Source organism: Cucurbita moschata, unplaced genomic scaffold, assembly GCF_002738365.1.
Source record: "Cucurbita moschata cultivar Rifu unplaced genomic scaffold, Cmos_1.0 Cmo_Scf00020, whole genome shotgun sequence".
In the NCBI taxonomy this organism is placed as follows: Eukaryota; Viridiplantae; Streptophyta; class Magnoliopsida; order Cucurbitales; family Cucurbitaceae; genus Cucurbita; species Cucurbita moschata.
In genome coordinates this window covers 223,844-245,530 of record NW_019268536.1, presented here as the reverse complement: position 1 = coordinate 245,530, position 21,687 = coordinate 223,844, and the positions used below count along the sequence as shown (strand labels likewise).

At 36.9% G+C, this 21,687-nt stretch overlaps 2 protein-coding genes across 4 annotated transcripts; one reads left to right on the top strand and one right to left on the bottom strand.

Moving 5' to 3' along the window:
* Positions 1 to 1,303: 1,303 nt before the first annotated feature.
* LOC111457762 (long chain acyl-CoA synthetase 6, peroxisomal-like) lies at positions 1,304 to 13,723 on the top strand. 3 transcript variants are annotated; one of them, XM_023100154.1, is made up of 24 exons: positions 1,304 to 1,485; positions 1,568 to 1,730; positions 6,329 to 6,389; positions 6,475 to 6,552; positions 6,662 to 6,733; positions 6,817 to 6,898; positions 7,084 to 7,189; positions 7,280 to 7,356; positions 7,538 to 7,582; positions 7,687 to 7,773; positions 8,295 to 8,384; positions 8,494 to 8,573; positions 8,676 to 8,769; positions 8,872 to 8,960; positions 9,044 to 9,132; positions 10,251 to 10,380; positions 10,523 to 10,641; positions 11,126 to 11,249; positions 11,334 to 11,420; positions 11,624 to 11,727; positions 11,854 to 11,939; positions 13,017 to 13,103; positions 13,204 to 13,290; positions 13,369 to 13,723. In XM_023100154.1, the coding sequence occupies exons 2-24, from the start codon at positions 1,613 to 1,615 to the stop codon at positions 13,462 to 13,464; spliced, it is 2,088 nt and encodes a 695-aa protein (XP_022955922.1). In that variant the 5' UTR covers positions 1,304 to 1,485; positions 1,568 to 1,612; the 3' UTR covers positions 13,465 to 13,723. The 3 variants fall into 3 exon arrangements, with proteins under 3 accessions (XP_022955922.1, XP_022955923.1, XP_022955924.1); XM_023100155.1 differs by lacking the exons at positions 1,304 to 1,485; positions 1,568 to 1,730 and adding an exon at positions 5,639 to 5,918; XM_023100156.1 differs by lacking the exons at positions 1,304 to 1,485; positions 1,568 to 1,730 and having other exon boundaries at positions 6,168 to 6,389; positions 6,670 to 6,733.
* Positions 13,724 to 14,660: 937 nt separating this feature from the next.
* LOC111457765 (sugar transport protein 13-like) lies at positions 14,661 to 19,850 on the bottom strand. The gene is made up of 5 exons (XM_023100160.1): positions 19,591 to 19,850; positions 18,731 to 19,056; positions 16,674 to 16,798; positions 16,287 to 16,578; positions 14,661 to 15,424 (listed from the first exon to the last, which is right to left on the bottom strand). Exons 1-5 carry the CDS (start codon positions 19,727 to 19,729, stop codon positions 14,756 to 14,758), a joined length of 1,551 nt encoding a protein of 516 aa, XP_022955928.1. The 5' UTR covers positions 19,730 to 19,850; the 3' UTR covers positions 14,661 to 14,755.
* Between the last annotated feature and the right edge of the window lie 1,837 nt (positions 19,851 to 21,687).

Sequence of the window (21,687 nt, the reverse complement as noted above, 5' to 3'; positions counted from 1 at the left end):
CCGATTTTTATTTGGAGCAATCTTATGTTGTGTGACATCGTAAAAAAAAGTTTATTAAAAAATATGTCAATCGGAACCAAACATTAACGCATTAAATAAAAAAAAAAAAATATATATATATATATATATATATATTATATAAAAAGAAAAGAGGATAAACATGGACTGGGCCTTGAAGCAGAATGGGTCGGGAGGCCCATAATGTGGGAGCCCACGTGGTGGTCAAAGTCAACGCCGGAAAAACCGTAGAGAAGACAAAAAATAGGTGTCGAAGTGGTGCAGCGTAATGGGCATGTGAGGTGTCGCAGCGTCTTTAATGCGACGTCGTTTTAATCGACATGACGGGCGAGAGAGAGAGATGCGACCCACGACAATAGTTTGGAGGTCAAATCTAACCGACTGCCACCGGCGCAAAGTCCCACTCCACAACGTCGGCGTCGTTGACGGTATTGTCGTTCTGGATTAGTGAGTTCTTGCAGTGGATAATGGCGCCTTGGTTTGCACTCTGGAGTTCTTCCATGGATGATATGTTGGCGGAGTATGCCGATCCATAGCCACTGACGGAACTCATGCTCTGTGCAACTCCTCGCCGGAGCACGCCGGAATGACTCGGCGACGGGCAATTTACATTTACTGCATTTTATTAAAATCTTGATAGAAAAGTAAAAATTATTATTTATTGGATTAAATACATACAAAATATATTATAACTTACAAAATTTTCATTAATATCTTTAACTTTTATTTTTTAAAATAATAATAAAATAATATATATATATATATTAATAATAATAGATTTATTCTCTCTCCATGGCTATGAGACCTTTTGAAAACTAAAGCAAAATCAAGAGAACTTAAGCAATCTTCCAGTATCGAACAACTGACTTTAAATTCGAGGGGAGGTGTTGGATGATGAAAGTCCTATGTCGGCCTAATTTAGGAAATAATCATAGATTTATAAAGGAATACTCTCTTAATTGGTACGAGGCATTTTGAGAAGCCTAAAGCAAAATGACTAGAGCTTATGCTCAAAGTGAACAATATCATATATTGTAGAGAGTCGAAGCCATGAGAGCTCATATTCAAGTGGACAATATCATATAATTATAGAATATTTTTAATATTTTTACAAATAACCAAAAAAAAAAAAAAATTGAAGCAAAATTGTACATTTTGAGAAGTCGTAGGCCGCAGGATTTTGATCGAACCAAGTAACGGAAGCCAAAAATCTGAAAATGGGAAGTTGACTAAACAAAAATGAAAAATCAAAGTCTACGAATTGAATGCGGATGCGTTTAACATTCAAATCATCTTCTTCAGTTTTGTTTTTAGTTCATCACATGGATCATAGCTCTGTTTGTGGATAATAGAACCAATCAGTTATCTTTTCAGAAAGAGTTGGAAAGCTATATCCGAATCCATCGCCGTTGCGGTCATGGTTCCGTCATCTACCTAAAGATGCGTGCCTGTTTATTTCTTTATCCGGTATGTATATATGATTTTACCTTTTTCTTGATCCACCGATTGAATACTACGATTCTATCTCCTTTTTGCTTTGTCTCTACAGTGATCTGTTAGATTGGCAGTGGCGGATTGAAAGCTTTGAGTGCTCATGGATTCCTCGGTGGCTCGACGTCGCCTACGGGCTATTCAGGATCATCTTGTTCCCGCCGACGACTTATCTTATTCTCAGCTCCGGCTCAATGCTACTGCTGGCGAGTTTTTTAACGGTCTCTCTCTTTTCTCGCTTACTTGCTCTTTGAGTGCTCATGGCGTAATTTGTTCCGAATATTTTGTAATTTCGTTTCGTATGAAAAGCTAGAGATACGCAACGTTCCACAACCGATGAAGGTATGACTGTTGTGGTCGGCCAATCGGAGCAAACGTGGGGGCCATAAGATCTATGGTTTGTTGCCCAAACGCATTGGTGATTAAATGCTGTCTGTTTGAACACTTGTGGGCTGTGTACCATGTCTATTGGGCTTTCACATTGTTTGCTGATTAAGTTTCTTATTTTCTGAGTCCAGTTTTTTTGGATTCTCATCGTCTCTGTAGTTGGGTCCGGTTGTGGGGCATCGCCTCTGTAGCTAGCTCAAATTCGATTGAACGGGGTTTGTACGGAGTGAAATGCATATGAGTGAGGTTCATATCATTCATATTTCTTCTTTTTCTCTATGTCGCAAGGCAGAGGGTTCAGTGTTGGTGATTGTTGAAATATCATCACTAGCTCAATAGAGTCAAGCCCAATAATTGTACTAGCCCAATAGAGTCAAGCCCAATAATTGTACGAGCCCAGTATATTTATTTTAGTAGAGATTTTAGGAGAAAGAGATCTAAATATTTTAGGAGAAAGATTTAGATTTGTTAGGTCTAGATTTAGATTGGTTAAATATAGATGGTTTAGGTTCAGTATAAATACCCCACCCTACCTAGGTTATTCATCCAAGAAATCTAAAAAAACAATAAAAAGCAGAAGTATTCTACAGAGTGTCTTGTATTCTCTTCTCGATTGGTCTTAATAAAGAGAGCGAGTGTTTCCCACAGTGAGTTGTGTTCAACATTTGGTATCAGAGCGAGGTTAGTGTAGGTTATCTGATCTCTTGGAATCCTTAGTATGCTCTGTGGTTGCAGCTCTGTCTGATCTTCCACATCAGAAACGATTTCTTGAGTTTAGTGGTGAGTGAGTTTCTTTTGTGTCGTGAGAAGTCTGTGACTCTGCAAGTCTTGTGTCAAAAGAACTTGTTTGGTATTACTGAGGTATGACCAACACGATGGGTGATTTCCAAATCGTTGGAGGAATCAAGAAACTCAACAACAACAACTACAACACGTGGGCAACATGCATGATGTCCTATTTACAAGGACAAGATCTTTGGGAGATCGTTGGTGGGTGTGAAACTACGCCGCCAGAGGAGGATTCTAACGGCGCATTGCGCAAATGGAGAATCAAAGCAGGCAAAGCAATGTTTGCCTTGAAGACCACCATCGGAGAAGAGATGTTAGAACATATTTGGGATGACAAGACACCGAAAGAAGCATGGGACACATTCGTGATGTTGTTCTCAAAGAAGAACGATACGAGACTACAACTTTTGGAGAATGAGTTGTTGTCAATTTCACAACGTGATATGACGATTGCTCAGTACTTCCACAAGGTCAAATCGATCTGTCGGGAGATTACTGAACTAGACCCAAAGTCCGCCATTGTAGAATCTCGAATGAAGAGGATTATAATCCACGGATTGCGACCAGAATATCGAAGCTTCATTGCTGCTGTACAAGGATGGCCCACTCAACCATCACTGGTAGAGTTCGAAAATTTGTTAGCCAGCCAAGAAGCCATGGCTAAACAAATGGGAGGCTTCACATTGAAGGGTGAAGAAGAAGCACTCTACACGAGTGAAAGTCGGAGCAATAATAGGCCGTCTACCAAACGTGGATACAATGGTGACAAAAGAAGAAGCCACCAAGGAACTGCACAACCTGAGAGAGCTGAGAAGAACGACAACAAGAGTTTCCAAGGAAAGAGATTTGAAGGTATTTGCTATAATTGCAGGAAAAAGGGCCACATGTCTAGAGATTGTTGGTCCAGGAAAAAGTCGGTTGAAAGCAATGTGGCAATATCCAAAAAGAAGATAGAGGATGAATGGGATGCAGAGGTGCTATGTCCAACAGTAGAAGACGAGCTAGCACTCATGGCAATGATGGAAGAGCATATCGATTATGAGGATGACTGGATTATTGATTCCAGATGCTTAAACCACATGATTGACGATCAAAGTGGTGCAATGGAAGATGGGTGGCCCTTAGAGAAGGAAGTATTACCACACCTTGAGCAAATTGAAGAAATTCTTCTACAGAACACGAGGGAGCAAACTGAAGACATTCTTCTCCAGGACATGGGGGAGCAAACTGAAGACATTCTTCTCCAGGACATGGGGGAGCAAACTGAAGACATTCTTCTGGACATGGGGGAGCAAATTGAAGAAATTCTTCTCCAGAACATAGGGGAGCAAACTGAAGAGATTCTTCCACAAAAGACGGTGGAGCAAATTGTGCACATTTGCTTAAGTGCTGATATGCCTGAAGATTCAAGTGACACTAGTGTTGGTGAGCAAGAAGTGACTCAACCAAGCGAGCCTAGTGAAAATGAAATGACACCTCAACAACTCAGACATTCAGAAATAATCCTAAAGGCAAATCCAGAGTGTGCCAACGCAGTAGAAGACGAAGTTAATGAGCCGGAGACATATGAAGAAGCATCACAAAACTCAGCTTGGCAGAAAGCGATGGAGGAAGAAACTATAGCCCTGGAACAAAATCAGACTTGGGAATTAGTGCCAAGACCAAGAGATACCAAACTCATCTCTTGCAAGTGGGCTTACGAAATAATGTGTACCCCGGATGGATCAATCGTGAGATACAAAGCTCAGACTATAGATTCAGGGTTCTCTAAAGAATATGGACTAGACTATGATGAAACGTTTAGTCCAATGGCAAAGATCATTATCGTACAAGTTCCTCCAGTACTTACGGTAAATAAAGATTGGAAATTATGGCAGATGGATATGAATAATGCTTTCTTGCATGGAGAGTTAAACAGAGAGTTCTACATGAACCAATCGAAGAAATTCGAAAATAAAGTTGGTGTCATTGATCAATATATGCAAAATCCGAAGAAGGCTCATTTGGATGCGTCTCGACGAACCTTGAGATATGTCAAAGGTACAATCAATTACGATCGTTTATACAAAAGAAGCAAAGACTGGAAGCTAGCTGGATATAGTGATGCTGACTATGCAGGAGACCATGATACTTGGAGGCCAACCACTGGGTATGTGTTCAAGTTTGGTTCGGGAACAATTTCTTGGTGTAGCAAGAGACAACCAACAGTATCATTATCAACTACAGAAGCAGAGTATAGAGCAGCTCAGGAAAATACATGGTTAAAACTTTTGATGGAAGATTGGCACCAGAAAATTGAGTATCCAATACCACTTCATTGCGACAACCAATCTGCGATTCGCCTAGCAGAAAATCCGGTGTTTCGTGCTAGAACAAAGCTTGTGGAGGTGCACTACCATTTCATTAGAGAGAAGGTCCTAAAGGAAGAAATCGAGATGCAGCAGATCAAGACAGATGACCAAGTAGCAGACTTGTTTACAAAAGGGCTGAATATTGGCAAACGTGAGAGCTTTCACTGTCAGCTCAACATGATGCAGCGAATGAGAACTAGTGCTGAGGGGGAGTGTTGAAATATCATCACTAGCTCAATAGAGTCAAGCCCAATAATTGTACTAGCCCAATAGAGTCAAGCCCAATAATTGTACGAGCCCAGTATATTTATTTTAGTAGAGATTTTAGGAGAAAGAGATCTAAATATTTTAGGAGAAAGATTTAGATTTGTTAGGTCTAGATTTAGATTGGTTAAATATAGATGGTTTAGGTTCAGTATAAATACCCCACCCTACCTAGGTTATTCATCCAAGAAATCTAAAAAAACAATAAAAAGCAGAAGTATTCTACAGAGTGTCTTGTATTCTCTTCTCGATTGGTCTTAATAAAGAGAGCGAGTGTTTCCCACAGTGAGTTGTGTTCAACAGTGATTAATATGCTTAGCTTCAAAAGATCTATACGCTGCCAAGCATTCTTTGGACGCGGGTGAATACAAATTACTATCATTAGGACCTAGTTATTGAAGAACAAACGAAAAAAGAAAGTTTAAAAACTTGGCATGCAAGTTGTGGGGACACACGATTCCTTTTATCTCAATTTCTGTGCGTCCTCTTTCCACCTCTATCAATGGGCTGCTGTAATTTTATCAAAGTAGTTGAAGTCTTTGGGGCCAGGCTGAATTGGAATTGGAACTGATTGCAGGAAAGTGGTCGATTTCGAGAAGGAATCATATCTATTTAGAAGTTACGATTAACCCCTCTATCACTTCCTTTGCATTTATGGTATCTGCACAGTGTGAAGATTCATTTAGCAGTAGAGTTTCTGGGGGCTGTTCTCTTTTGCAGGAATATTCAGCTCCAGTTTGTAATTATTGGACTAGAGGTTGGGGGTTTCTAGTTGGTACTTGGGTAAGAAACGAACAGCATTTTGAATCTGAATCGAAACAATAAGCACGTAAAGGTTACGAGCCACAGTTCTTACATATGTATAAGTCTAGAAAATTTTAAGGGCTATCTTCTTGTCTATTATCAAATATGAGGAAATGAGTAATGCTGTACCCTGTTTTCGTAAATATATGTGATACCTTATGCTAATTGTTCTCCTTCTTCTCCCTTGCTTTGCTGACATTGTCAAAGTTATTAATTCTGAGCAGTGGATGGCTACAGTGTTGTGCTTCCAGAGAAATTGCAGACTGGCAAGTGGAATGTATATAGGTAAAGAAGTAATGGATTGTTTGAATTTGATTTACCCTTTCTGTATGGCTATGCGACATAAACATAATTTGTTTCCTTATGGTAGATCTGCTCGGTCTCCGTTGAAGCTCGTGGATAGATTTCCTGATCATCCTGAAATTGGTACACTGCACGATAATTTTACGTGAGTATCTTGACCACCTCTATCTCTTTTCTGATCGTAAATAACTGGTGTCATTTGTTTACTGCTAATGTTGATTATATGGCTTCTGATTTTATTTTATCCACTTTAGGCGTTCAGTTGATGTATATAGAGACTATAAATATCTAGGTACCCGGATCCGATATGATGGAACAGTTGGAGAGTGAGTTTTATGCTACTTTTAAATTTCAAATTTTTGGTAATGGCTGTTTCCATAAAGTTCAGCTCCTCCTTTCACTGTTCAAGGTACAAATGGATGACATATGGAGAAGCAGGTACTGCTCGGACAGCATTAGGTTCTGGCCTTGTAAATCACGGTATACCAAAGGTGAGTGACTGAATGAATGCCTAGGGATAGAATAGTGTTAGTTTTTTTTGTTAAAACAGATAGAAAAGTGCTCAGTCTATCATTTCTTTTTACAGCGATTGGTATAGTTGTTAAACCTGATGAACGTGTATCTACACTGTTATTTCTCTAGTGTTGCCTAACTATCCTTGGTATTCTTAACACAGGGATCTTGCATCGGGTTATATTTCATCAATAGACCTGAGTGGCTTGTTGTTGATCACGCCTGCTCAGCATATTCTTACATATCAGTTCCTCTATATGATACTCTTGGTTTGTAATTTCTTTTCTGGATATTGTTTTCTTAAAAAAAAAAAAAAACTTCCATTTGGCCTTGTGTTTGAACTTCTTTCTGTTTTACAGGTCCTGATGCGGTCAAGTACATTGTAAATCATGCTCTTGTACAAGTTATATTTTGTGTTCCACAAACATTGAATATTGTGAGTGACACATTAGATTTTAGTCAGTCTGCTACATTGTTAGAAATTGACTTTGATATCCAAAAGAAATAACATTGCTGGAAGGACCAGTTTCTCATAGTATTACAACTATATTCTTGATTTTTCATTGAAGATTTGATTTCAGAAAAGAATTCTTTATTATTTAACTTTCAACTTGCAGCTATTGAGCTTTTTATCAGAAATTCCAACTGTACGCCTGATTGTGGTATGAATCACCGTGTGTTTGGAATTGATCTCAATTTGGTTCTGATCTCCCGCTGCTGTTACAACTTACAATCATTTAATCATCTTAGCTTCCAAATTTTATAGGTTGTAGGTGGAATAGATGATCAAATACCATCGCTTCCATCATTGTCTGGGGTGCAGGTTCTAACATATGCAAGTTTGCTTGGTCAGGTAAGCCCCTAATCTCCCATGATATAATTGGAGAGGAGAAGAAAAGAAGAAAAGAAAAAACAGAAAAATCCTCCTGTGATGTAATTAAAATATGAGCATTTTGATTTCATTATTCTATATTGATTGCAAGGCATATAGAAAGAAATCAACCTTACCAGTGATTAGGTCCTTACGTTTCATGTTCCATCATTATTGGAAAGCCCTAGTTTGAAACATTCATCTTCTTTGTACCTAATTGAGATAGTAGAAAAACTGAAAAAGAAAAAATATATTTGTTTTTAAAAGAAACGAAATATTTTTTGGATCGAGTTGTTGGTAAGTTGGCTTGGACCCACTCACATTCTTGGATGATTGTAATATCTAATTAACAATTAAGGTTTTGTGCAGTTGGGAATAACTGAGTATTGTATTACATAATGACACCATTTTGGCAACTTTTTGCAATATGCTTTTTGGGTTCTTATATGTACAGTTTACCCCATTTTTTGAAGCAACCTTGTCATTGGGCATTCTTTCCTCAGGGTAGCAGCAACATCCAGTCTTTTTGCGCGCCAAAACCTGATGACATTGCAACTATTTGCTACACGAGTGGTACAACTGGGACCCCAAAGGTGTAACTTCTAAGATTTCTTTTCTCTCCGAGCACGAAGCCGTTGACATTGCTTAACATTGACTTGATCAAGGGTATGTTTTCTTATTCTCACATTAATATCTTGCCAGGGTGCTGTTCTGACACATGGGAATTTAATTGCAAGTGTTGCTGGATGCTCTCTTGCCTTAAAATTATACCCCTCAGATGTGTGAGTATTGGCTGTTTCAATTTTACATTACTGTAGTGTGACACTATCATCTAGTTTGATTGATATATTTGGTTTCTACTGAATTCACATTCTAATTGTCAGCTACATATCATACCTCCCCTTGGCACATATATATGAACGGGCTAACCAGGTCTCATCGGTTTATTTCGGGGTTGCTGTTGGTTTTTACCAGGGGGTATGAAGCTATATCGATACTGTCTTTCTATGTTATACTCAGGTTAATTGATGTCATTCATTACTAGAGGCAAACTGATATGGTCTTCTATACGTGTATTAGGATAATATGAAATTAATGGATGATATGGTCGCATTAAGACCTACGATCTTCTGCAGTGTTCCCAGGCTGTACAACAGAATATATGCTGGGTAAGATCACGCACAAAAAGTTATTGATCAATCAGAAAATAAATTGCTTCTCTTATCACCGAGTTTCATTACGTGGTGAACAGAATTATTAATGCTGTAAAGACCTCTGGTGTGCTGAAGGAGAGACTGTTTAATGTCGCTTATAATTCCAAGAAGCAAGCAATAATGAGCGGTATGGTTTTAACCGTAAATCTTTACTTTTGCATGTCGTGCTTCATGCTTCTACAAGTCCTACTGTTCTTTTTGAAAAATCTATTTATGATTTCAAGATATAGAAATGCTGTTTTAAGAAATTTTCCTATTTAGATTACAGAATCCATAAACAGTTTTAAAAAAAATCTATCAATTAGATATTCGGTTAATTCATTTGATTAAGTGAACGTAAAAAAAACATTAAACAGAAGTCAAAATGCATACCGAATAGATCATTTGGGGTTTTGACTTTTATGACACCCAAAGGGACTTAAGTCTAGCCTTAGCGCTAGGCAAATGTGGGAAGTTGATTCAACTGAAAACCCACCCCTCGGATTCAACTTCCTCAAGATTTTGCATCAGAAGTTTATGTTAAATGAGTGACTAAACTTTTCTCGAGTCTTTGTCTAGGAAGAATGGACACTTATCGGCACACTCTGGACACGTGTCCAACATGCTAAAAAATGTGTCTGAATTATATTATATTGTATATGAATGTGTATATATATGTATGTACTTTTTCTAATTTTAAATAAACTGGACATGGTTTGGACACCACTCTTGAAAAAATATAATTAGGAAAAAGAAAATTAGAGATTCTCTTATAGACTCTATTTTTTTATTCCATATATATTTTGATCATTCCTAAAGTATGAGGATGACATCTTCTTCCTCTAGTCAAAGTCAGCTAATCCTTCTATATCTTCTAAATTTTCAAAATATCGTTAATTGATTAAATTTATATGTTTTTAATGAAATATATCTTGTTTTTATATTAAATTTACATGTTCTTATCCATAAAGAAGTATTAATATATCTATATTCTATACAAAAAAAAGTGTCCCCAATGGGCCAGTGTCCTTTTTTATATAAAAAATTCACTGTATCCGTGTTGTGTTATGTCCATATCCCGGGTTTGTCTTTGTGCTTCTTAGGTCCTCGTCCTTGCCCTTCTCTCTTTTTACAAATTTTGCTTATTGATTCCTACTTGCATCTATTTATAGGGTTCAACCTTACTTTTCATTTCCTTTCTTACGTATTAGTATTTCAAAATGTTGCAATTTATTGTTTGTATTATGAGGCATTCTGCAATTATAGGAAAAATTCCATCTCCCATCTGGGATAAATTGGTGTTTAATAAGATAAAGGCAAAGATCGGAGGACGGGTTCGTGTATTGGCGTCAGGTGCCTCACCGTTGTCTCCTGATATACTGGAATTTTTAAAAATGTGAGTTTTTATCTTTTTCTTTCAGAGTTTTGAATCTTGGTGACGGAGTTACTATTTTTATTCTTGTCCTCTTGTGTATTATTATCATTTTTGTTTCAGCTTCCTTTTAGTTTCTGAAGAATTAGATGTTATTGCTCCACAGCTGCTTTGGTGGTTTAGTATTTGAAGGGTATGGAATGACGGAAACATCTTGTGTTATAAGTGCTATGGACCCAGACGACACCCTTTGTGGTCATGTTGGGGCTCCTAATCCGGCTTGTGGTAAGCTGCTGACATGAGCTTCTGTCATTTGGAATTTAAGACGTGCTCGAGGAGTTTTTGGTGATAAATGCACGAAAAATTTATGAGGATTGCATCTCGACTCTGCTGCTATTTTACTGGAATTCTGATATGCAACAAACTCAATTTTGTGAAAGTGTGGGACATTGCTTTGAAGTTGTCGGTCTAAAAGGGAAAAGTATTCAATGTGTCTGTCACCCTCCTAACCATTGGATGTATGGTAAAAACCATAGGTTTTAAGTTCTTTTTCATACGTTCATTGGTGTAAGTATGCCGGTCATATTGTTTTCTTCCCTTCAAAAAGAAGTTGTAATATCAATTAGATGCTGAGTAACTTATTATGGTTTTGCACCAAGTGGGTAACTTGATTTCCCATCGTTTCTGAGGCCTTTGTCATGCTCACTGTAATTGTTTTTGATTCATTATTCCGAATCCGAGTTGAGATTTTCCTTCATTTCTGTTTTAGAAATAAAGCTCGTGGATGTTCCAGAGATGAATTACACATCTGATGATCAGCCCTATTCTCGTGGTGAGATCTGTGTCAGAGGCCCCATTGTTTTCAAAGGCTATTTCAAAGAAGAAGTGCAGACGTAACAGTTTTCTTTCCTCATCGCTTTGAATGATTTTAATTGATGGAGTACTTAAGAATTTAAATAATGATTTGAATTGGACAGGAGGGAGGCTGTTGATGAAGATGGCTGGCTCCATACGGGAGATATTGGATTATGGATGCCTGGTGGTCGTTTAAAAATTATCGACAGGTGAGCTCTATCTCCTCGCTCCTCTTTCTCGTCTTTTGACTTATAGAATTGGGACAGACTTGTCAGTTAAAAGATTGCTACAAAAAGAATTCTGGAATTTTTTCTTTCTCTGAGAAGCGCTCTTAAGCTTATATAAATCTCCTATGCATCTTTTTGGTTGAGGGATTTCCTTCTTTTGTTAAAAGTATTGTACTTGTCCATAGGAAGAAGAACATCTTTAAGTTGGCTCAGGGAGAGTACATTGCACCAGAGAAAATTGAGAATGTGTATGCGAAGTGCAAGTTTGTTGCCCAATGCTTTGTTTACGGTGAGAAATGGGATTCTCTACAATTTCTTTACCCTTTTCTCTTGACATGCAATATCACTAGTCATTATACGTGCCACCACGTCGTAGTGCCACTTGGTTACTGATGCTCTTTGCTACATCCTGAAGGTGATAGCTTCAATGCATCTCTGGTAGCTGTAGTCTCAGTTGATTTGGAGACGTTGAAAGCATGGGCTTCTTCTGAAGGCATTAAGGTACACACACTAGTTTTGTGTCTTAGTCTTGGAAATATTACACATTGGGCTCCATCCTAAACTTGAGTTGCAAATAAGCTCCTCTTTTTAGTCAACCGAGAAATTTTGAGTCTCTGAGGAAACTAATGGAAGTTGTTGAGAAAAGAAACCTGCATCTAGTCTAGAGGTGTAAGTATGTGCTTACTGGATGGTAAAATTTTATGGTCGAATTAACGGACGTGACGCTAGATAGAAAGTGTAGTGGTGGTTACAAGGGGGCAAGAGGGACAATGAGTGGCTACTCTAATTTGTTAGCTTGTAAGTTCAGCTAGAACCTGAGTTGCTTTGCTCTGCATCCTTCAAGCAAAACATTAGACAGTTTCAGAAAGAATTGCCTTCGAGCACTTATTTTGTGGCCTTATTGGACTTTATGTTAGGAATCACGACTCTCCACAATGGTATGATATTGTTCAGTTTGAGCATAAGCTCTCGTGGCTTTGCGTTGGGCTTCCCCAAAAGGCCTCATTATCAATGGAGATAGTATTCCTCACTTATAAACCCATGATCATTTCCTAAATTTGCCAATGTGGGTCTCACTCCCAATAATGCTCCGTTCGAACAAAGTACACTATAAGCCTCAAGGGCCTCTCCTTAATCGAGGCTCGGCTCCTTTCTCTGGAGCCCTCGAACAAAATACATCCTTTGTTCAACACTTTAGTCACTCTTTGACTATACCTTCGAGGCTCACAATTCTTGTTTGATATTTGAGGATTCTATTATCATGGCTAATGGCTAAGTTTAGGGCATGGTTCTGATACCATGTTAGGAATTACGACTCTGCACAATGGTATGATATTGTCCAGTTTGAGCATAACCTCTCATGGCTTTATTTTGGACTTCCCCAAAAGGCCTCATTATCAATGAAGATAGTATTCCTCATTTATAAACCCATGATCATTCCCTAAATTAGCTAACGTGGGACTCACTCCCAACACTTGCATAATCTTCACAAGGTGTGCACGAATCAACTCAATTTCTTCTAAGAGCATTTTTTTCTCATCTTTCTAATCAAGTGTTCGTTTAACAATCTATGTGCAGTACAATGATCTAAACCAACTCTGCAATGACCCGAGAGTAAGGGCTGCAGTCTTGGCCGACATGGATGCCGTTGGAAGAGAGGCACAGGCAAGCAAGCTAGCAATTATTGTGTAAATTATTGATTCGATTATGCGAGCTCTCACTCGCGCAATTATAAAACAAACACAATTTCCTTGTTTATTTCCAGTTGAGAGGTTTTGAATTTGTAAAAGCTATCACTTTGGTCCATGAGCCTTTCACGTTGGAGAATGGTCTTCTCACTCCTACATTCAAGGCAAGTAGCCAATGTGTAGTAATTATCTTGAGAGTAGTAGTATGATATGGCTGATCTGAGATACTTTTTTCTCCACAGATCAAGAGACCCCAAGCCAAGGAATACTTTGCCAGCTCAATATCGAGAATGTACGCCGAGCTTGCTTCATCTGATCCATCCTCCCAGAAGATGTAGCTCTCACTCTCCATCCCTATCTTCTCCTTGAAAAAGGTATAGCGAAGTTGAATCTCTTAAGATCTCGAAAACGAAAGAGGACGATGGAAAATTCTCATTGTCTAAGTCTCGATAGTTCGTCCAAGAAAGAGGACGATAGAAATCGTTACTATTTTATATATTTGAGTAATTTTTGCAGTTCATTTTATTGAATAAATTTGATTACTTCAAATCTTCTTTCAGCTTGGAGTAAAATAAGTTAGATGATTGTGCTTCTGCTTATATGTGCCCAATGCTCCTCTTTTCTTAAGCCTCCTGAACTTTAACAATTGCAAGTAGAAAGCTTGTGGCCACTGTTAGCACAGCAACCATGAAGAAACAAACTTGCTATGCGCCATTATACCTAAACTTAGGATAATGTCTATTAAATTCCACTCTAAATAATGTTTTTTTTTTTTTGGTATATGTTGCTAAGGCACAATTTCATGGAGATTGTTATCTCTATAAATTAATTAGAATGATAGTGTAACAGCCCTAGACAACCGTTAGCAAATATTGTCCGTTTTGACCTGTTACGTATTGTCGTATTGTCGTCAGTCGCACGGTTTTTAAAATGCGTCTACTAAGAAGAATTTTTCACTTTATAAGAAATGTTTCGTTCCCTTGGAGAGAATTCTTCACTTTATACGAAATGTTTCGTTCCACTCTCCAACTAATCTGGAATAGGGAAAGTTTGGAGAGTTTTTCACATCTTTATAAGAAATGTTTCGTTCGCTCTCCTATCCAATGTGCGATCTATTAAGGAGAGTTTTTCACACTCTTATTAGAAATGCTTTGTTTCCCTCGATCTCATAAAATTTCACACCCTTATCAACAATGTTTCGTTTCCCTTGATCTTCCCTCGATCTCATAAAATTTCACACCCTTGTCAACAATGTTTCGAATCCCTCGATCTTCCCTCGATCTCATAAAATTTCACACCCTTATCAACAATGTTTCGAATCCCTCGATCTCATAAAATGTGTTCTGGAGAGAGTTTTCAAGGACTAAATAGATAGATACGAGAATTAATTTATAAGAACATATTTTTGGCTTTGAAGGTTTGAGCTCATGACATAAAAGATCCTTGCTTGTTTCCCAACCCCTTCTGTGCCGGAAGCAAAATTGCTCCTGAAATGCGTACAAATACTCTTTTAGCAAAGGGAACAGCTGGGATCTCCTTATTAATTTATTATCCCACTTCATCTTTCTAGAAATTTCAAGGCATTACAACTCGAGGGAAGGTCTAAACCCATTAGTAGTTTTCTTCAGACTAGCTTCTGTTGTTTCCAACTTTCTTGCACTCGATATCATCCTCCCCAACAAATCTCCTCCAAAACCAATGCTGTTTCCATACCTTTTCTGTCATTTCTTCAATTGGTACATTCTTGGTCTCCGGCAGCAAGAACAGCACAAACACCGACATTATCAAAACCCAACTGGAGAAGAACAAGAATATCCCAGACTTCAAATGGCAAAGCATCGAGAGGAAGGCCTGAGCTATCACAAATGTAAACAGCAAATTCACACAAACAGTCACGCTCTGTCCTGCTGAACGAGTCTCCAATGGGAATGTCTCGCTTGGGATCAGCCACCCCAATGGCCCCCATGACCATGCGAACGAAGAGACGAAGGTGCACACCATGACCACAACTAATATTGCGAAGCTTTTGGTGAGATCGTCGGAGTGATCCTTTACTTTGATGCCCAGAATTATGGCGATTACCAACTGGGAAATGAACATCTGTACACCGGCTTCAAGCAACAGCATTCGGCGCCCGATTTTGTCTACGGAGTAGATTGATACGACTGTGGAGGCGACGTTCACAGCTCCAGTGATGACCGCTGAGTACAAAGAAGCACCACTTTTGAAACCCAGTGTGTTGAATAGGACTGGAGCGTAGAACATAATCGCATTGATGCCTGTACATTGCTGGAATATCTGTTCGGAAGAAGATGAAGATTTGGTGAGCTTTATTGTGCCGGTTAGGAATTAAAACTCTTCCCAATAGTATGATATTGTTCATATTAAACATAAATGACTTTGTTTTTTGTTCCCTCGAGAGGCCTTGTACCAATGGAGATCAATGGAATAGTACTCTAGACTTATAAACCCAAGATCAACCCTTAATTAGTCAATGAAGGACTCCTCTCCTAACAATCCTCAACAATTTCCTCTCAAACAAACTATACCACAGAGCCTCCTTGAAGCCTATAGATTCCTCGAACAGCCTCCCCTTAAATCGAGAGTCGACTTCTTCTCTGGAGCTCTCGAACAAAATACACCATTTGTTCGACACTTGAGTCACTTTTGACTACACGTTCGAGACTCACAACTTCTTTATTCGATATTTGAGAATTCTATTGACATGACTAAGTTCAGGGCATGACTCTAATACTATGTTAGGAATACGACTTTCCAAAATGGAGATAGTATTCCCTACTTATAAACTCATTATCAATCCCTTAACTAGTCGATGCGAGATTTCTCTCTCAACAATTTTCAACATTAATTAACCGGTGCGAGACTTATCTCCTAACAATCTTCAACACTAGATCGGTGAATTTGATGAACAATTTGAAGCACAAGGTTGGTAATTTAGATTTGGAGAACTATAAGTGTACTCACTTATATACTCAATCATTCTCTTATCTAGCCAGGGTGAATTTAGTAAAAAAAAAAAAAATGAACTTAAAATTTCCAGAGATCATATGGCAGACAATATTTGATGTCATTGCAACAAAGCAGAGCCCAAGCAATACTTATGGTGAAGAATTGAATAAGAGTTTTGTTTGAGACTAACCTGCAAGGCAACAGCAATGACAAGCTGGGGGCGGTTCCTCCGCTTGAGGAGGTTTCTAAAAGGGTGCTTTATCTCTCGAGCCACACGGCTAGCCTCCACCAACTCCAAGAACTCTGGTTCGACATTATCAATCCCACGTATCTTTCTAAGCACCGCTTTACCTTCCTCCAGACGGCCGCGCTCAATGAGGCTGTTGGGAGTGTCCACCACCATCAGAGCCCCCAGAGTAAGGAGGCCGGCTGGAATTCCGGCCAAACCCAGCGACAGTCTCCAACCCCATCCGCCCTCAATTCTGTGCATACATGAAAAAGGCTTATTATTATTATTTATATTCAAAACTCAACGTTGAAATGAAAGGTTCTCCTACGCTTGAACAGTGGCACTTACTTGGAAGTGCCATAGTTGACTAGATTGGCAAAGAGAATGCCGATGGTGACGTTGAGCTGGAATAGTATGTTTAATCCTCCGCGGATTCTGGTTGGGGCTATCTCCGATAGGAACAGTGGCACTGCCTGTTTAACACATTCATTTCCACTCTAATTAGTCTAAAAGATCGAGATTATTGAAGCTAATACACTAGTGATCACCAAACCCATTTTTCATATAATCATACATCTACAAATTTAACAAAAACTTAGCTTTAAACCCAAGTTTATTAATTAAATAGATTACAAATTCGACACATGATAAAATATTTTGCAATAATGACACAAATTTACATTAACCATTTACTTTATATTAAACATATTAGTGACATACTTTACCATTATACAAAAATGGTATATCAAATATGGTTATATACATTTAAATTAAGTATATCCGTATTATAATTTATCATATAAATGATGTATCAATTTTATACGAGAAAAAAGTACCATATGTAGTATAACATCATAAATATGACAACAAATTTTGTCACCCACTATAATTTTAACATCATAATGCTTAAAAGTCCCTCTTTGATTAGATTCCTTATCATACAATTTTTTTTTGTCAGAATTAAAAAAAAAAAAAAGAAGCATAGATTTAAAAATAAGAAAAATATGTTCTGGAGTACCTAAAAAGTAAATTTAATTAATAATATCATATTAAATATCAAAAGAACAAAATCCTTCCAAAATCCTTCACAAGAGCCCTACTGAAACTGCTAACTAAAGGCATAATATTCTCCTCTAGAAGGCTCGATTCTAACTTATTAAAATATAGTATTTATTTCCTAATTGATTGAATTAATGCAAATATGCTCTACCCTATTTATTATGCTAAAAATTATTTGAAAATAATTAATATTCTTGGATGATAAGCTATGTAGAAATATAATTTTTGATATAAATATAAGAAAATGTATATAAATATGAGAGCGTGTGTAGATGATAATCTAAAGAGATAATGAAAGGACAACAAAATCATGGCTTTCAACAGAAAGTGATCTCTTAAAAGAAAAAAAAAGGAAAAAGAAAAAGAAAAAGAAAAAAAGAGACTATTTTATAGCAAGGAAAGGTGTAGAAGAAGCAAACCAGCGGGTGACGTAGCAGGCTTCATGTGAAAAACTAACACCCATAAACGGAAAAGGAGAAACTTATATTTTACCATTCACAAGCTTCTAATGTCTCCTAATTTGAAAAGTTTCAACTATCTTTTTGGATTTTCCCCTTATATCTTTATTAGATGATGAAAATACACATCGACTAAACTAAAGAATGATCAAGGATTTATAATCTCTCCATTAATGTGAGACTTATTGAAAAGCCCAAAGCAAAGCCATGAAACCTTATGTTTAAAGTGGACAATATCAATCTTAACTTACTAATTCTAATTATTCTTACTATATTAATAAATAGAAAAAAAAAATTATTTTCAACAAAAATAATTTTAAAAAATTATAGTAAATAAATTATCAAGTAGAAAAGAATATGGTTTTTTTTTTCTTCCGGATGTTACTTTTCAAGGCACAAACAATCATGGGAAATGTAATGATACATTCTCTTGAATATAAACTCCACACATTAAATGTTCAATTAAAAAAAAATCTATCATATTTACATGTATTTATTTTTCACATATCATTTTGAGGAGTTATGTTAATAATATAAATTATCCAAATTAACTACGGGTAGCTAAAAATTACAACTTTTTTTTTTTGTTTTTTAAAAAATACCTTTTTTGATCATTGAATCTTTTCTTAAAAAGTAGTGCTTACATTTTTCTCCTTAATTTGAGTTAATTTCTAATCATTCTATAGGTTTTTTTTTTTAGATAAAATACTATATATTAACATATAGATTAAATTTATAATTTAACCAATAAATAATGATCAGATCGAAAAACTATTTGTTATTGACAAAACATGGATTTACATTTTTTAAAAGATAAAAAGACGCAATTTGGACGTTTGTTTATTCCAGAAACCATCATTTTATAGCAATCAAAACTTGTAAATGTACCTGATTAGCGAAGCCAACTCCACAGCCGAGCGAGATTCTGCCCAGGATGAGCATCGTCAGGTTTTCAGCGGTGGCATTAAGGACGGTTCCAATAATGAAGAACACGCCCGCAATCAACATCGTTAGCCTTCTTCCAAGCCTCCTCGTGGTGTAGGAAGCAAAGAAAGTCGCTGTTAAACCCGCCAAATACAGCGACGATGTAAATAATTGAAGGCCTTGATTATCGTATTTACAGTAGTTGCTGTCGATTTCTTCCTTCATCTGCGTCTTCCTGTACACCACTGGAAAGAACTTCTTCAAGAAATCCGGCATCGAAGTAACTCCTCCTGCGTTTATCAACCAAAAATTGATCAAACAGAATCAATCAATAAATAAAACGCAATAAGGTCTACTGGTAGGGTAATCGAGCACATCGCCGTCATAGCAGAAACACTCGATCAATCGTAATGGCCGTACGTTCAGAATTTCAATTAACCAAAAATTGATCAAAAATGGAAAATCAGAAGAAGTCAAATGGTATAATCATCATCATCACTCTCCACAATGGTATGATATCATCAAGCATAAGTAATTTTTACTTTTGTACTTTTCAAAAGGTTGGGTACCAATGGATAGAATATTTCTTGATTATAAATAAACCATCATTTCCTAAATTAACCTAAAAACACAGAAATTGTAATGGCCATGGGTAGATCCAGAAATAATCATAAAATTACTGTGTACGAAGATTTCAGACGATTTGAATTCAGAGTATATCCGTGCTAATTTCAACGAATGTCGTCCTGATTCACGACAACTGAAATCGTGTTGTATTGATTTTCAATTTATAAGAAAGTGTAAGAGAAAGTTTCAATAGTGACCTGAGATACCGACGTCGTAGCCGAACATGAGGCCACCGGTAGCGGCCATTACACAAGAAATGACGACGATCGGAGTGATTTTGGCCTCGAACACGGTGCCGTCGTTCTTGCTCACGGCGGAGAATCCTCCGGCAGGCATGGTTGCGGTGACTGTATGTGCAGTGTTCTTAGTAAACACAATCACCTAATCAAAATCCCCAGGAAACTACTTCCTGTAAAGAACGCAGAAATGGTAACCAAGAACGAAGAACAATGAAGAAGAGAAGAGATAATTTGGTGTGAGGAGCGTGATACTGCGTGAGGAATTTATAGGCTGGGGAAGTAACAGACTGCACTTGTCAGAAGGTAGGACGATTGCCCAGCGGCAGCCGTGCCTCCGCCAGGATTTTGCCACGTGGCAACATAAAAGTGAGTCACAAGTAATTAAAACTAAATAAAAGGACCAAATTGAAATTTGACTAAATTACACGGACCAAATTGAAATTTTTTTAAATGAAAAACCAAAATCAATAATTAACTAAGAAACAAATTAAAACTAAATTATTCCAATTTTATACTTTAGAGAAAAGAAGGGACAAAAAGATTATTACTGCTGTTATATTTCAATTACGTCCCTAAACTTTGAAAAATTAAAAAATTAATTATATAAATAGTTTTAAAAATATATTTTGAAATAAAATAAATGGATATTTAATAGTAAATAATTTTTTTTTTAAAAAAAAGTCTTACGTAGACTCTGAAAGTCAAAATAAAATCAATTGGTGGAATGTTGAGTCATAAGTGACAGGACAAGATTTGTAATTTTGGATAAAGTTTACTAATTATGGATTAAATAATAAATCCACATGTGCAATTTAATTTAATTTATTGCTAAAAAATCATTGTCTTCCAATACTTTACAATATATTTTAAATAAAATAAAATAAAATTATACAAATGTGTTATTGCAGCTGCCAGTTGCAATTTTCTATTCACAGACACCACCACCCGTAGTAGATACTGTTCGCTTTAATCCATTAGTATTATTATCAGTCTCACAGTTTGAAAACGTGCTTACTATGAAGAAGTTTCCACACCCTTTTCAACCAATGTGAGATCTCACACAATCCACCTCTTAGGAGCCAATGACCTCGCTGACATACTGTACAATGACTTGTTTTAATACCATTTATAATAGCTCAAGCCTACCGTTAGTAGATATTGACTGCTTTAACGCATTACGTATCATCATCAGTTTCAAGATTTTAAAATGCGTCCTCTAGAGAGAGGTCTCCACATTCTTATAAAAAATGTTCTGTATCCCTATGTAAACAATGTGAGATCTTGTCACAATCACACTTTGATGGCAGTGGACTTGCGATTGTGTAGCACTCACTTCTCAGCAACGAGTGAGTTAAGCCTATTCGTTCTTGTGTTGCCTACGGCCAAGCGACGTATGCTCGAGCCTCTGGCCCCGGTTCAAGAAGAAGGTTTGGGTAGAGAGATTTCGAAAGAAAGTTGAAATTGGTGTCACGTAAGCAAAAAAGACAACAACAACGGTTTACTGCATATAACTATCGGTTTGGGAGAAGTTGACAACTAAAATATTAAACCACGTTTTTATTTGGTCTATTCTTTTTACATCGTTTCATGTTAAAGTAATATTTTATTATCTTAAATAAAATATTGTAAAAATATAATTAAGTATGGTCAAAAGTTCGTGTATTATAGATTAAATGGTAATTGTAACACAAAATTAAAAAATTAATTGGGATTAGTTGTTGGGAAAACTCTCATCCACCAATTTTCAAAAGGGCACCAAAACAAATGGAAATTGCGAGATTGTGGCCTTAATATTTTAAAAATTGAAAATTTGCCCTAAAAAAATGGAAATTGGGAGATTGTGGCCTTAATATTTAAAAATTTTCAACTAACCCATCATACAAAAAGTTCCATTTTCAGCAGACCAATGAATCTTCTTAAGAACTTTTTGTTATTTATAATTTGCTCCACTTAATTTGAATTAATTGTAGATGGGCCCCAAACAAAACGTGCAATATGATACCAAGCATTTTGGTGACCTTTCGAGCTGACGTCGCCCACCAACTTTTTTTTTTC